This window comes from Saccopteryx bilineata, chromosome 4 (assembly GCF_036850765.1).
Source record: "Saccopteryx bilineata isolate mSacBil1 chromosome 4, mSacBil1_pri_phased_curated, whole genome shotgun sequence".
Classification (NCBI taxonomy): domain Eukaryota; kingdom Metazoa; phylum Chordata; class Mammalia; order Chiroptera; family Emballonuridae; genus Saccopteryx; species Saccopteryx bilineata.
Genome location: NC_089493.1, coordinates 285821217 through 285842059, shown reverse-complemented (window position 1 = coordinate 285842059; position 20843 = coordinate 285821217). Strand labels below are relative to the sequence as shown.

The 20843-nt window shown below is 53.1% G+C and overlaps 1 protein-coding gene across 5 annotated transcripts in view; it reads right to left on the bottom strand.

Annotated features, from left to right (window-relative positions):
* The window catches only part of LOC136334611 (mitochondrial import inner membrane translocase subunit TIM16), an 83425-nt gene that overhangs the window by 9109 nt on the left and 53473 nt on the right, over nucleotides 1-20843 (bottom strand). For 2 of the 5 annotated variants that reach the window (XM_066275061.1, XM_066275059.1), the window contains exons 10-27: nucleotides 16944-16998; nucleotides 16369-16426; nucleotides 16116-16261; nucleotides 15945-16037; nucleotides 15649-15789; nucleotides 14315-14441; nucleotides 13798-13973; nucleotides 13220-13328; nucleotides 13022-13108; nucleotides 12795-12937; nucleotides 12617-12721; nucleotides 12454-12539; nucleotides 11522-11663; nucleotides 11328-11417; nucleotides 9760-9876; nucleotides 9375-9510; nucleotides 8891-8982; nucleotides 8320-8406 (exon numbers count right to left, since the gene is read on the bottom strand). In XM_066275061.1, coding sequence (XP_066131158.1) covers nucleotides 8320-8406; nucleotides 8891-8982; nucleotides 9375-9510; nucleotides 9760-9876; nucleotides 11328-11417; nucleotides 11522-11663; nucleotides 12454-12539; nucleotides 12617-12721; nucleotides 12795-12937; nucleotides 13022-13108; nucleotides 13220-13328; nucleotides 13798-13973; nucleotides 14315-14441; nucleotides 15649-15789; nucleotides 15945-16037; nucleotides 16116-16261; nucleotides 16369-16426; nucleotides 16944-16998 — 1990 coding nt within the window. Of the gene's footprint in view, nucleotides 1-5385; nucleotides 5519-7567; nucleotides 8202-8319; nucleotides 8407-8890; nucleotides 8983-9374; nucleotides 9511-9759; nucleotides 9877-11327; nucleotides 11418-11521; nucleotides 11664-12453; nucleotides 12540-12616; nucleotides 12722-12794; nucleotides 12938-13021; nucleotides 13109-13219; nucleotides 13329-13797; nucleotides 13974-14314; nucleotides 14442-15648; nucleotides 15790-15944; nucleotides 16038-16115; nucleotides 16262-16368; nucleotides 16427-16943; nucleotides 16999-20843 lie in introns of those variants that run through there. The other 3 variants (XM_066275062.1, XM_066275060.1, XM_066275063.1) reach the window with 3 other exon arrangements.

Sequence of the window (20843 nt, the reverse complement as noted above, 5' to 3'; positions counted from 1 at the left end):
GAGAAGAGTGAGAATGCAGTTTTAGAACTGGGCTCACGTAACCTGGAATCCCTGCTCTGCTGCTGCCTTTTTTTTTTTTTTCCAAGAGAGACACAGACAGGAAGGGAGGGAGATGACAAGCATCAACTCGTAGTTACTCCACTTTAGTTGTTCTTTGATTGTTTTCTTATACATGCCTTGACTGGGGGGCTCCAGCCGAGCCAGTGACCCCTTGCTCAAGCCAGTGACCTTGGTCTCAAGCCAGCAATCTTTGGACTCAAGCCAGCGACCATGGGGTCATGTCTGTGATCCCACGCTCAGGCTGGTGACCTCGGGGTTTCGAACCAGGTTCTTCAGCATCCCGGGTCAACACTCTATCCAACGCACCACCACCTGGTCAGGCCCAGCTTTGCTTCTTGTTAGCTGTGTGGACCTAGGCAAATTACTCGACCTCTCTGAATTTCTTATCTGCAAAATGGGGAAAATAATACCCTCCTTACAGGAGAGCTGTAAGGCTCTCAGCAGACAATACATGTAAGACCAAGAGGACACAGACAGTGGCAAGTGGCCGATCCAGAGCAGCTCAACAGCTGCCTGTGCTTCTGAACCAGATCCTGCTTGGTGTTAAATGGTCTGGAGATCAGGAGTGTAGCCAAGCCTCTCATCCACCTATTCAGAACCCAGACACCTGCTGAGCATCACCTGTGGGTCAACTATGCTCAGAGTAGAGGACTGACAGAAAGCAGAGTTCTGCCAGCTACAGCCACCACAGGTGATAAAGACAGCCACCACTGGCTGAGGCCTCTACCAGAAAGCCCTGAAACATCCCATAGTCCATGGACTGACGCTTGGGCCTAAAGACCCTGGGCTAGAGCAACTGGCTGACACAGCATCCAACTTCAGGCCTAGCTGACAAGGAGCACAGGTCAGAGCCACAGGACTCTGAGTCTGGGACCCATGCGGATAGTACACATGCTTTCTCATCTGGGAAGCACTGTGCCCTAATGCAGGACCAAAGCTCCATGGCTGGCGCAAAGGGAGACATGCTGGGGGCCAGGGAGCACTCAGGAATGTGGTTTATCCCACATCAAAAGCAACAAGAAGGGAGCCTGGCTTTCAGACAGACGGATGTGCAATGCTTCCTTCAAGGAATAGTTACAGGCCCTCAGGCTGGTGGGCAGCAAAAGCCACTGAGATTCACCCTCTTCTCAAGGACACACGGAGGTAGGAAGGGAGCTCTGTTCATGCAGGGCCCCTGTAAACAGCTGTTGGTATCACAATGAGGCAGGAGGGAGGTCAGGACCACAACTACAGTGGTACCTTGAGATACGATCAGACCAACATACAATTTTTTTTTAAAGATACGAGCTGCAGCCCTAGCCGGTTGGCTCAGTGGTAGAGCGTCGGCCTGGCATGCAGAAGTCCTGGGTTTGATTCCCGGCCAAGGCACACAGAAGAAGCGCCCATCAGCTTCTCCACCCCTCCCCCTCTCCTTCCTCTCTGTCTCTCTCTTCCCCTCCCACAGCGAGGCTCCATTGGAGCAAAGATGGCCCGGGAGCTGGGGATGGCTCCTTGGCCTATGCCCCAGGCGCAACAGAGCCACGCCCCAGAGGGGCAGAGTGTCGCCCCCTGGTGGGCGTGCCAGGTGGATCCCAGTTGGGCGCACGCGGGATTCTGTCTGACTCTCCCCGTTTCCAGCTTCAGAAAAAAAAAAAAAAAAAAAAATTAAAGATACGAGCTGCGACTCCGTATTTTTGTTCAAGATCTGAGCGAAATTCTGAGATACAAGTCGTGATTCGGGAAGCTGATGCTAGTTTTTGTGGTTTAATTTTAGGTAAAGAAAGTGCAGTTTTAGTTTTTTTGTTTGTTTTTGTTTTTTACAGAGACAAAGAGAGTCAGATAGAGGGATAGATAGGGACAGACAGGAACGAAGAGAGATGAGAAGCATCAATCATTAGTTTTTCATTGCGAAACCTTAGTTGTTCATTAATTGCTTTCTCATATGTGCCTTAACTGTGGGGCTACAGCAGACCGAGTAACTTCTTGCTCAAGCCAGCAACCTTGGGTCCAAGCTGGCGAGCTTTGCTCAAACCGCGCTCAAGCTAGCAACCTTGGGGTCTCAAACTTGGGTCCTCCGCATCCCAGTCCGACGCTCTATCCACTGTACCACCCCCTGGTCAGGGTTTTAGTTTTGTTTAAAGTAAAGAAAATGCAGCCTGACCTGTGGTGGTGCAGAGGATAAATCTTCAGCCTGGAACGCCTAAGGTTGCTGGTTCGAAACCCTGGGCTTCCCTGGTCAAGGCACATACAATAAGCAATGAACAACTAAGATTAAGCAACTATGAGTTGATACTTCCCATTCCATGCTCCCCTCTCTCTCCTGTCTCTGTAAAATCAATAAATAAAGTATTAAAAAAAAAGAAAAGAAAATGCAGTTTTAGATAACATTTAGCGTTAAGAAAGTGCAGTTTTAGTTTCCGTGTCTACAGTGCCTGCATCCCTTCCTCCCTCCCTCCTCTTCCGCCATTCACCTCCGTTAGCCACACTCGTCTGTCTCCAAGGTAAGAATACAGTACTAAATAACACTTTTTTCTTTTATTTCATATATTTTGTTATGCATTGGTAAAGTATACATGTGTGTTTCTTAATTAAAAACGTCTTTTTTCATAATTTAGGATGGTTTGGGGATGTTTCACAGGGCTGGAACGGAGTAAATCTATTTAGGTTTTTTAAATGGGAGAAATTTGTTTGATATACAAATTGACTGACTTACAAGCTCGGTTACGGAACAAATTAAAGTCGTATCTCAAGGTACCACTGTATTACATTTGCCATGGTTATGGGTGGGCTAGGCCTGTGGCTGGTGCAGCAGGAGCCTGATATGTATTTGAATGAATGTTACACTTAACCAAGTCCCCATCAGCTCTGCTTTAGCCAAACTGAAGTCTCATCATCTCTAAGCCCCTGGACAGAATTTCCAAATGCCTCCCATTCCTTCTGCTGAAGGAGGGCTCTAGTCCAGCGGTTTTTAACTGCTGCTATGCAAACCAGTGGTTAAAAACCACTGCTCTAGCCATCCCCCAAAATATACATAATTCTCCATCTCCATCGCCTCCAAATTCAATCTATTCCCCAGCTCTGCCCAGCTACAAATGAGAGGTTCCTTTTCTCGTCACCTCTCTCAACCATCTACTCCTAGATCAGCTCCCCTACTTCTTTACCTGAAATGTCTGCATCTCTGAATTCACACACCGTATAAGTCATTCTTCTAAAGTGCAAAATTAAGTGCTTTCTAGTGTATTTACAGAGCTTTGCAACTAGTTCCAGAACATTTTCATCACCCTGCCAAATATACTCTATACTCATTAACCTTGAATTATCCTCCCTTCTACTCCAACAGTGTCAAAATCCAACATCTTCAAGACTAAGTCATCCCCCAAATGAAACATATCCAGACTCCTCACATTTCTACTCTCTCTTAGTACTCTTTCTTTTCCTAATAATATACTGTCATATTGCCTTAATTTACAGTCTGGCCTGCCTTCTCCTATAGCAGTGCTCCCCAACCTTTTTTGGGCCACGGACCGGTTTAATGTCAGAAAATATTTTCACTGACCGGCCTTTAGGGTGGGATGGATAAATGCACAAAATAAAATGATGCGACCGGCGTAAAAACTGTGGTATTTTAAATATAATTGTCGAACTTATGAGACAAGCGTCAAGAGTGAGTCTTAGACGGATGTAACAGAGGAAATCTGGTCATTTTTTAAAAATAAAACACTGTTCAGCCCTGGCCGGTTGGCTCAGTGGTAGAGCATCGGCCTGGCATGTGGGAGTCCTGGGTTCGATTCCCAGCTAGGGCACACAGGAGAGGCACCCATCTGCTCCTCCCCCCCTCCCCCTCTCCTTCCTCTCTGTCTCTCTCTTCCCCTCCCGCAGGCAAGGCTCCATTGGAGCCAAAGTTGGCCCAGGCGCTGAGGATGGCTCCATGGCCTCTGCCTCAGGCCCTAGAGTGGCTCTGGTTGCAACAGAGAGACGCCCCAGATGGGCAGAGCATTGCCCCCTGGTAGGCGTGCCGGGTGGATCCCGGTCGGGCGCATGCAGGAGTCTGTCTGACTGCCTCTCCATTTCCAACTTCAGAAAAATACAAAAAAATAAAAAATAAAAAACCAAAACATTATTCAGACTTAAATATAAATAAAATGGAAATAATGTAAGTTATTTATTCTTTCTCTGCGTACTGGTACCAAATGGCCCAAGGACCGATACCGGTCTGCGGCCCGGGGGTTGGGGACCACTGTCCTATAGGACACAAATTCCTCCAGCAGGCGTCACCAAACTACGGCCCTCGGGCCGCAATGTGGACCCCTGAGGCCATTTATCCAGCCCCCATTGCACTTCTGGAAGGGGCACCTCTTTCACTGGTGGTCAGTGAGAGGACCACTGTATTTGGCAGCCCTCCAATGGTCTGAGGGACAGTGAACTGGCCCCCTGTGTAAAAAGTTTGGAGACCCCTGCTTCAGAGTCACTTTTACTCAACCCTTAAGGGTAGCTCAGAGTCACATGTGGGAGTATGTGTGAAGGACCTAGTACAGGGAGGGATCATCATAGACTTCAACCTATTACAAGACAGGAATAACGCGATGGGAAACATTGAGTCTCAGGACATAGAAGGAGCTGGGCTCAAGACTTCTCTGACACTTGTGGGATGCGTGACCCCGGAGGAGTCAAAATCTCAGAGCTTCAGGTTCCTTCTCTGTGAGATGGGGCGGTGAGAGCACTGACTTTATAAGTACTAAATGAAAATCTACATAAAATCTCAGCTCTGGCTCTTATGTTATCTTTACCATTGTCAGTTAGGAAGCGGCTCCCTGAACCTTGCATCGATCACTTGGGGAACTTACATATACAGAACCTCCGGGGTAGAGCTCCAAGTGAACTGACACAGCCAGTATGGACTGACTCTAGGTGCCAATGGTACCGCAGAAACGCTCAGTTTTCAGTGTCGCAGGGCCTGGTCCAAGCCCCAGCCAGTTCTGCCATTTTAGTGAGAAAGTCTCAGAGCCCATTTCGCCAGCTTTCAAATGGGGGCAATAGGGTGACACCATCAACTACCCCCGGGCCAGAGCAGGGGCTCATGGGTCGGGCCAGTCTCCACCTCAGGCTGTTCGCACATGGACTAGCGCACACGGCGATCACATCTGCTGGGCATTTTCCGGCCGACCAGATCCGCCTTGCCATCCAGCCAGTAGGCTCTCCCTCACTCGAGGCCGCCAGCGGCTACCTTGCCCTCGCCCGCTTCCCGTCGGGCATGTAAGGGGAATGGGGCGCCAGCAGCCCGGCCGAAACCCGCCGCTCCCACCCGGAACGGCCTCCCTTCCCCGGGCAGCTCGACTCAGGCCTCACCATTGCGGCCGCTCTGCCTCGGGGTACTCACTGCTGCTTCCAGGTCCCGCGGCCCCGGCTCAAGGGCGGCCGGTGGGTCAAAGGTCAAGGGAGGCTACCGAGAGCGCGTGCGCTATGCCGCGCTGGGCATGCGCACAGCCTCGATCCAGAGGGGCGGAGCGCCAGTGGTTATGCACAAGACATGGGCGGAGTTGGAGGCGGTTCCGCCTCGGAAGATAACCAGAGGCGGGCGCGGGTGATGGGCGGTCCCAGGACCCTCTAGCCTTCTAGCTAAACCTGGTGCGCTGGTTTTATTTTATTTTATTTATAGAAATAGAGAGCCAGAGAGAAGGATAGACAGAGAGAGACGAGAAGCATCAGTCATCAGTTTTTCGTTCGGATACCTTAGTTGTTCATTGATTGCTCTCCCGTATGTGTTGACCGTGGGCCTTCAGCAGACAGAGTAACCCCTTGCTTGAGCCAGCGACCTTGGGTCCAAGCTGGTAAGCTTTTGCTCAAACCAGATGAGCCCGCGCTCAAGCTGGCGACCTCGGGGTCTCGAACCTGGGTCCTCCGCGTCCCAGTCCAACGCTCTATCCACTGAGCCACCACCTGGTCAGGTGAGCCAATTTATTCCTTTGATTTTGATATTTTCAAACTATGTGAGGCTAAAAATATGCCATATACATACAACACCTCACAAACATGAGCACCATACCAAATTCTCACAAATATTTAAGAAAAGAGAAAACTTCAAAACAGGCTTTATTCCAGGTTCCTTCTGCCTGGGAAGGAGGCTCATTCCCTCCTTTGTCTTTGCTCAAGTGTCACCTTCTTAATGAAGCCCACCTGGGTACCAACTGTTTTTAATAACAAATTTACTGAGATACAATTCACACACCATACAATTCACCTTTTAAGTGTACATTTCAGTGCTTTTTATTTTATTTTATTTTTGTAAAAGAGACAGAGTCAGAGAGAGGGGTAGATAGGGCCAGACAGACAGGAAGAGAGAGAGATGAAAAACATCAATTCTTCATTGAGGTTCCTTAGTTGTTCATTGATTGATTTCTCATATGTGCCTTGACCCGGGGGCTACAGCAAACCATGTGACCCCTTGCTCGAGCCAGCGACCTTGGGTCCAAGCTGGTAAGCTTTGCTCAAACCAGATGAGCCCGCACTCAAGCTGGAAACCTCAGGGTCTCAAACCTGGGTCCTCGGCAACCCAGTCCAGCGTTCTATCCACTGTGCCACCACCTGGTCAGGCTCAGTGCTTTTTAGTATATTCATAATCACTAGTTCCAGAACATTTTCATCACATCACCCTCCAAAAAACCTTTGCTATCCAAGAGTAGTGACTGCCCACTTCCCTCTCCCTCTGGAGACCATGAATCCATTCTACCTCTATGGAGTTACCTGTTTTGGAAGTTTCACATGAATAGAATCATACTCTATGTGGCTTTTGTGTCTGGCGTAAATCTCCATTCAAATTCCCCTTTTTCCCAAAGCTATTATCATCTTCTACCATATTATATCACTCATCTATTTTTATGTTTATTGTTTATAATCTTTTCCCTCCTGCTAGGATGTGGATTCCTGGTGGATACCTTTTATCTCTTTTCTCCACTCTTGGAGGTCAGCACCTGGAAGACTGGCTGACCTATGAAAGGCACTTACCAAATGTTTGTTGAATGAATGAAAATCAGGCTGTTTTGCACTGTTATGGACCACTGCCTTTCTTTCCTTTCCTCCAACTTTCCAAATTCTTTCCTCCCTCAGCACCCAGGCCATCCTACCCTTTGAAATGTTCTCACAGCTCTCTCAGTTTCCAGGTCTTACCTCTCAGTTTAAATATCACCTTCTCGGACCCTGAATGCTATTTCCCCCTGCATCCCAGTTGCTCCCTTCCACCTAATTTGTCTTCTTTACAGCTATTTCTTTATTTGCACATGGTCTGGCTCCCTGCATAAGACTATAACAAGTACCTTGAGAGGCTCACATCACCCCCATCTGCTTTATAGTATTTACCATCTAGAGCAGTGCTGAATACCTTCATGTTGAATGAATGAATGAGCTCTCAGGAGCATGCAGCCGGAATGGCCCCTAGAGCAAAGTAGAACCTGGGACCAGAGGGAACCCTCACCTATACTCCTTTTCCCTTCCCGTCCCAGCCTGCCCAGAGACCACAGCAGCACAAGAGGTGGCCAGCTTAGGAAAGTTTAATTGCTGAAAATATCCCAGGCACATGCAGGCAAGTCCCTGCAGGGCTCATACTCCCTTAATCGGGCCACCAGCCTGTGATGGCCCCTTCTCCTGGCTTCAAGCCTGGGGAGCAGGATGAGTGGTCCCAGACCCGAGGCCAGTGCTGCTCCAAATGGCCTGGTAGGGGGCCGACCCCCAAGTCCCTTGACCAGAATTGGGGCAGCAGGCAAGATGAGGTGGCAAGTAGTAACTGAAGGTGCTGGGTGAAGGTAGCCCAGGTCAGAGTAGGGAGAGAGGGAGCCCAGGGCCTGCCCAGGTTATTGCCATGCTACTAACCCCCATCCTCATCCCACCCCCATGCCTCTAGTTCCACATGCCAGCAGGTGGCTGAGGAGAAGTGGGCAATACCAGAGAAAGCAGAGGTGCAGAAAATCCATGGGTGTTTTAGCAGGGCCCAGAGGGTGTGGAAGTGCCCAAGGCCCAAAGAAAGCCAGGAATTCTGGGATGAGCTGTGCCAAAGCCAAGAGGTGCTTTCCAGTTTGAGGGTAAGGTATGCAGTATGCAGGGGTACTAGGTGGTTCTAGGAGGTGGCAACAGCAGGTGAGGCGAGAAGTGGCTTCGTGGACAGACTAGTCCTGGGGAGATAAACCAAGAAATGGGAGGGAACTGAGATGACATACAAGAAGGGAAGTGGCATGTGCTGTAGGGGTGAGTAGGGGAGAGAGAGGCTGCCAGGCCCACTCGTTCACTCACCCATTCGTCCTCATCCACACCTTCGAAGGAGTCCTGGGGGAGTGGGTCCTCCCGATTCCCCAGCTTTGCTACCATGGCGTTCAGCAGCTGGGAGAGTAGGCAGGAGAAGAGGTGGGAATGTCAGACCCCACTTTGAACCCCATCAAGGTTATGAAAGAGCCATTTTCGTTAGAGCCCCAACAAAGTTGATGGTTTTCACTGAAAGAGACAGCTCTACAGGGATGGGGGAGCCAGAGACAGACACACTGTGACATGCAGCATCGGAGTCACAGGGCAGCTGTCACCACACACCATCTCAGAGGTTCAAGGGTCCGAAACACACTTGGGTTCAAAACCTCCAGTTCTGGATAGGTTGGGACAGGCTGGGGCATGGCCTCTCTCCGCTATTCCCTGGCTTCCTGAGTCCTGTGTCCCCTGGGAAGCAGCAGTCAACCTCAGGGCTCTGGAAGGTCTCCCCATCAAGCTCTCCAAATGAGAGGGGTGTGGCAGTGGCTCTGGTCCCAATTAGGGTCAGGCTAGACAACTGAAGGGACCCATGCCCTCCCCACAGCCAGCCCTCTCCTGTGCATACCTCTTCTTTTTTCTGCTCGTCTGACTTCTCTTCCAGGTAGTGTGCTGAGGACAGGGCCTTCTGGGTAGGGGCTTCACGGGGGGCCTGGCTCACTGGGCAGGGCAAGGACAAGTGTCAGGCATAAGTCCCTTCAGTGGGGGCTCTCTGCCCAACCCTTTGGAACCAGTCTCCTAGGGGATTCTGTGGCAGAGACTCCCAGAGGTGGCATGAACAGCTACTCAACCCTCTGCTCACAAGGCCTGCTGTGAGCACCAGGCTGCATACATGGGTGAGTGTGTGAGTGTGCATGTGTCTGGGCCGGGGACTTGGGATGGCAATATAAACAGACCCGGGCCTACCCTACAGTGGCTTAGAGACTAAGCCTGGAAATGCAGCCACCTCACCCTCAGGAGAACCACAGGTGTCTGCACACTAGCAGGGACAGAGGATCTGCCTGCTACCCCTTCACTCCCTGCTTCCTACCCACCCCATTCCCTCTTCCTACCTGGGATCATGCCCGGGGGCTGCAGGCTGAGAAGCCGGGGCTGTCTGTTAGCGCCCCCCAGCCAGGCTTTGGCACTGACCACCGGCTCCCAACTCACAGCCGTGTCTGGGAACACATCATCCTGGAAGAACTCTTTCTGCAGGGAAGGAGGGAGGGAGGGAGGGGCTGTCCTGCGGATCAGGCGGCCAAGGCACACCGGCATGCATTGGGAGGGGCGCACGGCAAGACCTGGACCCCCGCCTGGAGTTTGCATGAGTTTTAGAATCTCAGTAGGAAGGGAACAGGTACCCCAAAAAGCAGTGAGGGAGGCAGTTTGGGACAGGGACAGTCAGGCCCCAAAGCCCCAAAAGGAGGTAGGCATTGGCATACTGGGCCCCATCCTCACCCTGACTCGGGGCAACCGGAAGGCAACAGGCTCCAGGGAGGTCTGGCGAAGCCGCAAGCACCGGGCAAACTCGACTTGGCGCACATCACACTCGGTCTTGGGCAGGAGGACGAAGCCCTGAGAGGGTAGGGGAGTCATGCTGGGGCTGGAGCCCAAAGCTCACAGCTGGGCGGGCACCTGGGCTCCCAGGGTACCAGACCCCTCACTTAAGACGAAGGCCTATCCCTGGACAGAAGTGTGTTGGCACATGTTCAACAACTGGCTCTCAGGAGGAAAACCCTGATTTGTAGTATTTGCTGTTTCCATGGTTTGAAAATGACTACGTGGCTGATTTCACTGACTTGTTGCGTTCAGATGTGGGCAGGAATGTGCGTTCAGATGTGGGCAGGAATGTGCGTAGCATGCCACCAATATAGTATTTTCCACTGGACAGATCTGATAGATGTAAGTAACCTCAATGGCACAAAAGGTAATAAAACTGGGTAAAATACTTAGGAAATAATAAATGATTTATTGCCTTCTTTTAAAATATTTGCAGGTTCATATAACTTAACATATATAGTTTAACTTTTTAAAAAAACTATATTCACTTTAGAGAACAGAGAGAGAGAGAGAGAGAGAGAGAAGGGGGGAGGAGCAGGAAGCATTAACTCCCATATGTGTCTTTTTTTTTTTTCCCTGTATTTTTCTGAAGCCGGAAATGGGGAGACAGTCAGACAGACTCCTGCATGCGCCCAACCGGGATCCACCTGGCACGCCCACCAGGAGCCATCCCCAGCACCCAGGCCATCTTTGCTCCAATGGAGCTTTGGCTGCGGGAGGGGAAGAGAGAGACAGAGAGGAAGGAGAGGGGGAGAGGTGGAGAAGCAGATGGGCGCTTCTCCTGTGTGCCCTGGCCGGGAATCAAACCCGGGACTTCTGCACGCCAGGCCAACGCTCTACCACTGAGCCAGTTGGCCAGGGCCTTCCATATGTGTCTTGACCAGACAAACCCAGGGTTTTGAACTGGTGACCTGTGGTGGCACAATGGATAAAGCACCGACCTGGAAGTCTGAGGCTGCTAGTTAGAAACCCTGGTCTTGCCTGGTCGAGGCACACACAATCAACAGCCAGTGAACAGCTAGAGTGAAACAACTACTTCTCGTCCCTGCCCACTCCTCTCTCTGTCAAATAAATAAATAAATAACCTTAAAAAAAATTAGCTGAGTTTGGCCCTGGCCAGGTAGCTCCGTTGGTTAGAGTATCATCCGATATACCAAGGTTGTGGGTTTGATCCCTACTCAAGGCACATGTAAGAATCAACCAATGAATGCATAAATAAGTAGAACAAGTTAATGTTTCTCTTTCTCTCCATTTCTGTCTCTCTCAAATCAATAAATCTTTTAAAAACTTTACTTAAAAAATACTAATAAGGATTGAGTTTAACAACCAGCTCCTGAGAGAGGCTGAGCCCACCCCACAGGCCCCAACACTTTCCCATATGGCCACAAGAGGGCGGGGGAGCCATGCAGTGCCACCTAGGGAAGAAGGATGGGGCGGTGGGGGTGGGACAGGATTTGAAGGCTCACCTTGTGGGGGTCAGGTGAAGTGAAGCTGTTGCACTCCAGGAAGAAAGGAGCCTCAGGCAGCAGCTCGTACAGAAACACGCGGGTGTCACCCTGGCAGGCGTGGGCACGTGGGAGAGAGAGGTAGCTAGCTAAAGCTGCCTTTGCTGAACATCCTCTCATCTGCTCGCCACCCCCACAAGTGCACCCCAGCCTACCTTGCCCGTGAGTAGCACCAGGCTGGTATCTGGGTCATAGCTGGGTAACAAGGTGGAAGGAGCCACATCCAGCCCCAGCACTGCCAAGGGGCCGCCGGCCAGGGCCTCAGCTGAGTATAGGAGTAGCTGGCGCTCACTTTGGCTGTGGTGAGGTGAGGGAGGGGGGGACTGAAACAGGTGTATACGGCTGGAGGGACATGGGACAGGACAAGGACTCCAGCAAGAACCCTGATCTTGTTGAGAGGGGGCCTCAGGGCCTCTGGGCCAGAGAAGAGGCCCTGCCCATTCTTTCATGATCTAGCCCTCAGAACTTCTGGCCTCACCCAATACAGCAACAGTGTACTAACCTGCAGCCCCACCTCCAATCCTCCTATCGCCACTCTCTGCCACCCTCCAACCCTCCTCAGCACAGTCTGGGCCCCAGCACCTGTCCCGTGGCCGCTGTGGCCCACTAAGCCTGGACTTTCCTCCCCAGGTCTGCTTCCCACCCTCTGAACCAGCTAGGCTGGTCAGCTTCATGGCCTTGCCACCACAGTTGATACCCGCTGGTTTTTAGCCTCTTTGTGGCACAGTTCAGATGAGGTCAGATGACACCTCCCTTAGGAGCCCTCTCTGACCCCTCCTCCAAAGTGAAAAATGCCCAATCCTTAGCTTGCGTCTGTTTCATGAGCTTTACTGGATTCCCACCAGGCATGAGCTCCTCGCAGCTGGCACAGCCTTCATTCTTCTGGGCCCCCAGTTGACTCATTCTCCTCTCCCATCCCCTCTCCCTCCTCCCCTCCCTCCCTCCCAGCCATCCACCCACTCACCCACTCACCCACCCATCCATCCAGTAAGTGATGGCTGAAGACAGTTTCTGCATATATTATCTAAGGGGGACTTAAGTGGCTCCTGAAGTCTGGGAATAGGGATGGTAGTTCCTCGGTCCTCACCTGTCAAAGCCAGACACCAGCAGACATCGACCATCACATACCCAAACAATGCGGGCTCCACGGGCCCCCTCGGGCCCTGGGCCTTCCTGTTGGAATACAGTACATGAGGCCTAGCCAGGCTCCCCGCTGTGCCTGAGGACTGCCCCCAGCCTATCTTACTTACCTGCAGGGGCTCAGGCCCACTCCGAGGCTCATAGATCCGCAAGCATCCATCCTTGCAGACTGTGGCCAGCTGTTGCCCATTGGGACTCCAGGCCAGGCCAAAGATCTGGGGACAGGTGAAGAGGTAAGAAGTGGTCTCTCATCCTATGGCTAAGTACTTGCCCCCAAAGCTGTCCTACCTGGTCCCGGTGGCCCTGCAGCCTCAACCGCTCGACTCCAGCCTGAAGGTCCCAGATTCGAACGGTAAGGTCATAGGAAGAGGAGGCCAGGAGGTCGGCCGCCAGTGGGTGGAAGCACAGAGAGTAGATCTTCTCTGTGTGCCCTGGGGATGAGGCACAGGGTGACACTGAACTCCTCAGGAGCTAGGCTCGCCCTGCCCGCCTACCCCTACCAGGGCCCACCTGACCTGTGAGCACAGCCTCTGGTGTGGTAAGCACTTCCTTCAGGCCCTCTGGGGGCACTCGCCACAGACGAATCCTGGCATCCTCCCCGGCTGCACAGAGCAAAGGGACTCCTCACTGCTCAGCCTAAGATCCCCAGGCTGCCCCTGCTCCTACTCAAGACCTTGGGACCCTCCCTCAAGTCCAGCACCCATCATCCTTACCCACAGCAAGGCGGTGGGGGTCAAAAGGGTCCCAGGCTAGGTCGGTCACAGCTGTCCCATTCTGAAGCGTAGGTAGCGCTGTGTCAGGCAGGCGGCCAGGCTTCTGCAGCTGTGAGAGGTGCCCCCGTCCCAAGTCCCATTAGTAACAGGGAGGACTGCAGGTCAAGCAGCATGTCTGGGCTCCCACCCTCTGTAGCAGAAGCCCCATTGCCGGGTGGTCCAAGCTTTCTGCTTCAGCTACCACATGCTCTGAGCTATAAGTGCCAACCATAAGGTCCCAAAAATGGGGGGGGGGGCGTAGCGTAGAGTGCTGGAAAAAGCTCTGGCTTGGGGCTCAGGTGGTCTGTGTTCAAATCCCCAGCTCCACCATTTACATAGCTGAGTGACCCAGTAGGTCACTAAACCTCTCTGTGCCTCACTGCTATCATCTGTAAAGTGAGGATAAGAGTAGCACCCCCACATGGGGATGAGTGCCTAGCACATGGTTTGTACTCAGAGAATGGGGGTTGGTGTGGTACCCAATGCCTTTAGTGTCCTACAGGGGCTTGAGGGCAGTTGTAGCAAGGTGGGGCCCTCACCTCAAGCACAGCCACCTGCCCACCACTGCTGAGCAGGGGCACGGCCACACGCAGCTGGTTGGCACAGAAGCCATTGCTCTCACCGGGCGTGGTGAGGTTGAGCCCCTTGAGATTGGTGATGTGGCTGTCTCGGTGTAGGACGGTTCCCTGAGCATGGCGGAACTTGGAACTGGGGCCTAGTGGGTGGCAAAGACACTCTTGTGAGAGGATGTCCTGTCTGACCAGCCAGTGCTGCCCTTTGTCCCGGCTGCCCACTCCTCTCACTGCAGGATTATGCCGGGCATGTGCCCAGGCCCAGTCCTCTGCTGGTCTAGCCAACACAACTCGCCCAGAAGGGTGCCTGGAAATGAAACTTGGGGTATCTCGGTGGAAGCAAACGGTTTCAGGAAGCATCCAGGTTGCCCTCTTCCGATGAGACCGACTTCACACCACAGGACATGGGACTCCACCAGGAGGGGAGGCAGGGCTGGGGTACAGAGGATGACTGGGCTGGTCCGCCACCTGACTACCCACTTACCCAGAAGGCTCTGCAGTGACCTCTGGCTGGGACTGGTGCCGATGCCGCTAGTGCTGGAGAGTGAGGGCCCCAGGCTAGATGGCGTGGAGGGTGAGATAAGAGAGCTGGAAGGGGAAGAGAAGCCCTCCTGGGGGCAAAGACCCAGGGTCACCACAGATACCTGGGCATGTTGGCCAAAGAGAGGAGACACTGGCATCATCACTCTGGGTCCCTCTTCTGACCTGTGTGACACTGTGCTGGGCATAAAGCCCCGCTCTGGGACACGGGGAAGTAGCAAAATTACAGATGTTGATGGACTGGGGATAACATGGGGGTAAAGTGAACTTCAGACCATGGGGACAGCAGGTGACAGCTCCTGGCTTCCAGTATTTGGGGGAAGGCAGGCCCAGGTGGTTAAGGTCTGCTGATATGCCTGACCAGGAGGTGGCACAGTGGATAGAGCATTGGCCTGGGACGCCAAGGACCCAGGTTCAAAACCCTGAGATCACTGGCTTGAGTGTGGGCTAAACAGCTTGAGTGTGGGGTTGCTGGCTTAAGTGTGGGATCATAGACATGACCCCATGGTCTCTGGCTTGAGCAAGGGGTCAGTGGCTTGACTGGAGCTCCTCAGTGAAGGCACACATGAGAAAGCAATCAATGAACTACGAAGGTGCCACAACTATGAGTTGATGCTTTTCATCTCTTTTCCTGTCTGTCTGTCCCCCACCTTGCTAAAAAAAATAAAATAATAGACTACATGGAAAAAAACAAAAGACCTGCCAATACTTCAAGAGAAGCCAGAGAAGCCAGAAATTTAGATTTTATGTGACAGTCTCACTTTCCACTAAATGTTCAATTTAGAGAACACTGTGAGGTTCTCTCTGTTACGCCTGACAGCTAAAAAAGGGTTAAAAGACAAATGGGGCCCTGGCCGGTTGGCTCAGTGGTAGAGCGTTGGCCCAGTGTGTGGAAGTCCTGGGTTCGATTCCCGGTCAGGGCACACAGGAGAAGTGCCCATCTACTTCTCCACCCTTCCCCTTCTCTTTTCTCTCTATTTCTCTCTTTCTGTCCCGCAGCCAAGGCTCCACTGGAGCAAAGTTGGCCTGGGCACTGAGGATGGCTCCATGGTTTCCACCTCAGGCGCTAGAATGGCTCCAGCCACAACAGAGCAACACTCCAGATGGGCAGAGCACCGTCCCCTGGTGGGCATGCCGGGTGGATCCCAGTCGGGCACATGCGGGAGTCTGTCTCTCTGCCTCCCTATTTCTCACTTCAGAAAAATTAAAAAATTAAAGAAGAAAAGACCAATGGGGTTCCCACTCTGACACTGACAAGCAGGCGGCGCTGGCACTCACACTACTCACACTGGGGTCCTTGTCGCCTGTGGGCAGCTCCACAGGCCGAGCTGCGTTCGGGGAGGGCTCTGCAGGCGGCACCAGGTGGGAGGTGAAGCTGGGGTGGGGCCGGCAGGTCGGGTTGAGGCTGATCCTCTGCACCTGTGGGGACAGGCAGAGTTGAGGGGTAGGGAGGGCTGGGGGACACAGGGCAGCTGAGTTAGTGCTTGGCTGTGGGGCCATGGATGGGAATGCTGTGAGGAGGGAGTCCAGGGGCCGGGGGAGACTAGGAGCGGCCAGCCAGGCCTTGGCCCTACCTGCCGGTTGCTCCCCGCCCACCAAGCATGAGGTTCAGAGGTGGGCACGCAGCCTGCAGCGTCGGGGAAGAGGTCCTCGTAGAACTCCACAGCCTGGTGGTAGACAAGGCATGTGGCCAGTGAGACACAAATCCCCCAAGCCCTCCCAGCCCCTCACTGGGTCCTCCTCACCTTGCGGGGCACATGGTAACTGATGGGCATGATGGCTGTGTCACTCAGCTGAAGGACTCGGAGAACCTCACAGCCCATGACAGCCAGCATCCTCCGGGGCACAAGGGCAGCCCCGCGAAGCACACTGTCCAGGAAGCACTGGGTCACTGTTGGGGACACCATGAGAGGAGCATCAGGGTGGTCAGTGGAGGGGAGGGAAGAAAAATAAAACAAGAAAGGAGAAGGAGAGGGGAGCGTGGAGGGCAGGGCTTACCTGGGCTCAGTGCCAGCTGCTGGGGGGCCACCTCGTAGCAGTACAGCTGACTCCCGCCCTGAAACAAGCCTGGCCTGAGTACCCTCGTTGACTGAGCCCTGGTGGCCTAGGGCAGCCCCAGGCCCAGCACCAGCCCTCCCTTCCTCTCAAGGACCTGAGCTACCGAAGCATGGCAGACATCAAACTGGGCACCAAAATGCACTGGGCAATGAGCTGAGCCCTTGGCAGACTTGACCTCACCTATTCGTCATCAGTGCAGATGGAGTGAGCACCAGGAGTGTGTTCAGTATTTACAGAGTGCCTACTGTGTGCCAACCCTGCTCCATTTTCAGCCTGTCCGCATGAAGCTGACAAGCCCGGATGCTGGCAGGAAGCCACTCAGCCTGGCACTGGTGGAGCCTGGGTGGCACTGTTCTGTTTCCTTCTTTCTGGGTTCGGTACCATCCTGTACGCCCCACTCTCCCAGCTGTCTGCTGGGAGGTCAGGGCCAGGCCTGGAAAGTGAGGGTACTAGCCCTTAGGTGGGGGTCCGATGTGGGCGGACATGGGTAAGGTGGGTTTCTGCCTCTCCCTCACCTTTCCCGCCAGGACCAGGAGCCCGGAGTCTGGGTCCAGCAGAGGCATCAGAGACCTGGGGGAGAGAAGTTCTCAGTGGGTGGAACCAGCCACCCACGGGTGAGGGGCAGTAAGAGGGCTGTCAGCCTTGTAACCCCAGGTAAGGGCTCAGACCAAGCACCACAGTGGCTGGGGAGACGTGGCCCCTCCAGGTAGTTCCAGCTGGTCCCCCAGGGTATTCTGCTTCATCTCCCTGTGCGACCAATACACCAAGCACGTCCCCACATCCCAGACTTTCTTCTCCTTGTCTTCCATCCGCCTACCTGATTCACTCACGAATTGTGCTGGGTCCTGGGCACAGGGGAGCCATGCCCTTTCTGCACCTCAGCCCCAATCTCACCCCAGGCAGACCCCAAATACATTCTGTCCCTGGTTCTACCTTAGCCAGCCGTGACATCTGGCCAGCATTAGCATCACCACCGCAGGTGAGGTGTTGGGAGTTGAAGTTTCCTCCATCCCCCTCCGGTGCAGTTGGGTGGGTTTGGGACCATCTCCTCAGTCATCCCAGCATCTTTGGGCCTTGATTACATCTTAGAGACTCAGAAACCCCTCAGCACTGACCTTGAGACCATGTGCCCAAGCCTGAGCCATGGGCCAGAGCACAGTCTCCTTTGTTGCCAAGCTTCCCTGTTCTCCATCCCCTATTCCCAAGGGTGCCTGGGGAGGGTGGTGGCTGGAAACACGGAGGGCAGGCTTGAAGCCTTCAGCACGCCTGCTGCTCTGTGCCCTGTTGCTGCCTAGGGATTTACAATGCCCCTCCCTAGATTCTGTGGAGGCCCCTCTGGAGCCCCCAGCCCTGTAAGTGCTGCCTTCCAGCCCAGGGTATCAGGGGGAGGGGCCCAGCAGAACTCTGACAAGTGTCTTCATCCATTTGTTTGCTTCCAGTCTTGGTTTCACGTCCTTGGGGTCCCATGGGACTGGATCCCCCCTTGACACTTGTCCCCACACAGAACCCTGTCCTCACTGTGGTCCCAGTGGCCAGAGGTCACCCAGCAGTGGCAGCTGCCTTCATCCCTCACCCAGGCAACAGAAGGCCCAGTCCTCTCTTCCCCTGCCTGTCTACACCCCTCTCTTTTTTAAAAGATTTTTAAAAATTATTGATTATAGGAAGAAGAGAGTGAAAGGCAGAGAGGGAGGAATGGGAAGCACCAGCACACAGTTGCCAGGGATCCCGAACCAGCAACCTTAGCATTCTAGGTCATCACTTTATCCAGTGTGCCACCACAGGACAGGCCTCTCTACCTCCTCGATCAGCTTCCCGAAGCTCGCCTGCTGCCCATTTCCCCCTACCCTGCTGAGAGCTACAGAGTGAGCTGAGAAGCTGGGTGGGGCCCTGGGTGTCTCTACAGCTTCCTGGAGAGCCCTGGACTGGTCACCTGTGAGTAACACAGCCTATAATTACCTCGGGCAGGGCAGGGTAAGCTGGGCTAAGAACTGCCTTTCTTGACCTGATCTGACCACTGCCTGCTTGGGGGAGGAGGTAGGCAGGAGGGCCCCCCACACTGATGCTGGCTCCAGAGGAGGCTAAATGTAGGTCCCTTTCGGAGCTCTAACAGGGCTTTCACTAAATTCATTCTCAACCATTCATTCCTTAGGCAAGTTGGTCTGAACCCAGTCCTCGACTCCGCCGCCTCCAAGTATGACTGGAGGTGGGTACAAAAGACCCCACCTCTGATCTCAAGAGAGAGGGGGAGACAGTCGCACAGATCAACATGTGAAGAAGTTCTCTGAGGACACATGGCAGAGGATAGAGGGGATGATCCCGATGACCCAAAGGTGAAAAAGGAATCAACCATGTGTAGGAAAGAGTCCAAGCAGAAAGAGCAGCATAAGCAAAGGGCATGTGGCAGGTAGGTGCATGGCCTGTTTGAGGAATATGGAGGACAAAGTGGCTGGTGGCCAGGGCAATGAGGGTGAGGGGCTGAGGCTTTGATAAGGATAGAGGCAAGGTAAGACCGGGTCTGGTGCATCAGGAGGAGTGTTCTGCCTTCATCAGACAAGCAATGAAAAGCTGATGGTACACCTTAAGTGAAGAGAGAATAGAGATAGGAGTAGATGTGCACTGTGCAGAGATCACTATGTGGAAATGGGTGGGAGGAATGGAAACAAGAGGTGATGGGTTCAGGGTAGAGTCTGAAGGCAAGTGGGCTAGGGCGACTCCAGCTGCCTTGATGAAAACTGCTGGGACTGTGGGTTCCACCGCAGCATCAGTGGCTCACCTGTGTTCTAAACCAACCTCCTTACGAGGTCTGACCCGGCCTCGCTACACCTCCGCCCCATCAGTCCCAGCTGGCTGGCCTACTGACTCAGGTGCTGGGGGCGTGGGGGCAGGAAGTCACAGAAGGCCGGGAAGGCTCCTCAGACAAGTCCAGCCAGTTTTCCTTGCCTCAGGCAGAGAACCTACCTGCCAAGGCACTGGCCAGGAAATGGGGTCATGGTACCAGGCCCAAGGGCTGGTCAACAGCTGGCATAGGCCTGACCTTTTAAAGACAGCCAAGTTCCCTGGTTGGGTAGCTCAACTGATTAGACATCTTCCCGATACACCAAGGTTGAAGGTTCACTCTCCCATCAGGGCACATAAAAGAATCAACCAACAAATGCATCAGTAAGTGTACCAATAAATAAATGTTTCTCTCCTTCTCCCCCACTTCCTCTCTCTCTAAAATAAATAAATAAATAAATAAATAAATAAAAAAGAAAGCCAAGCCTGGTCTGGGTTGAATGCCAAACCAAGCCCCAGCCTGGCAGAGGGCCAGAGGTGGTAAGAGCTGGCTCGGGTCACAGGCACCTCTCCTGCTGCCATAGCGCAGGGGGAAGGCTAACATCTGGGTGTGACACTGAAGAGAGCTCCGACTTAGAGGTCTGTTCAGGGCCCAGATTTGCCCCCTAGCCCTGAGCCCAGTTCCCAGAAGATGCAGGGTGATGGTGGTACAGAGTGGATCACGTGAAGGAGGGGTCAGCCCTTGATAATTCTATCAGCTCTCCCACTATCATGGTGTACTTGCTGGGAAAGGCAGCTTCAATAGGCCTTCTCTGGTCCTACCCACCAGCCCACCCATCTACACGTCCCGGCATCGCCACTGGTCCAAAGCAGTCCAAGTCCTTTGAATTTGTCTCTGCCACCTTGGCCAAGCTCTGCCTCACATTCCTTAGCTCTCTCCCTCAGAGACTCCAGGTAACCGGAGTCTAAAAGGAGGTGGTATCCTTTTTTTTTTTTTTTTTTTTTTATTTTATTTACTCATTTTTAGAGAGAGAGGAGAGATAGAAAGAAAAAGAGAAAGAGAAAGGGGGAGGAGCAGGAAGCACCAACTCCCATATGGGCCTTAACCAGGCAAGCCCATAGTTTCAAGCCAGCAACCTCAGTGTTCCAGGTCGAAGCTTTAGCCACTGCACCACCACAGGGCATGTGGGGGGTGGTATCTTGAAGCCATATGAGGAACAGATGAACAAACTGGAGAATGGTCTCCTGGAAGCTACGTTTGAACCTCTGGGGGGATGAGAGCATGGCCTGTTTGAGTCCAGGGCGCAAGACCATGGCAGGGAATGAACCATTTAGGCAGGTGGGGGGGATCATTGAGAACTGGCTGCAGAGGTGAGAGGCTTTGGGGCCTGTCAGGAAGATCTGTTATTTGGGGAAAGTTAGGCTGGAGGTTCTCCCAGCACTCTCTCCCTCCTACAGCATCTGAGGACACTCCTGAGGGTGTCAGGGAAACAGGACCCAAAGGCAGAGGCATACAGACAGTCTGACCAGAGCCACATGGTACCAACTGTAAACTCAAATGCTTCAGGAAACTGAGTGTGTGAAGCTTCGTGTGAGACAACTGGGAGTGGTGGGGACTGGGGTGACTTGTGAGCCTGAGG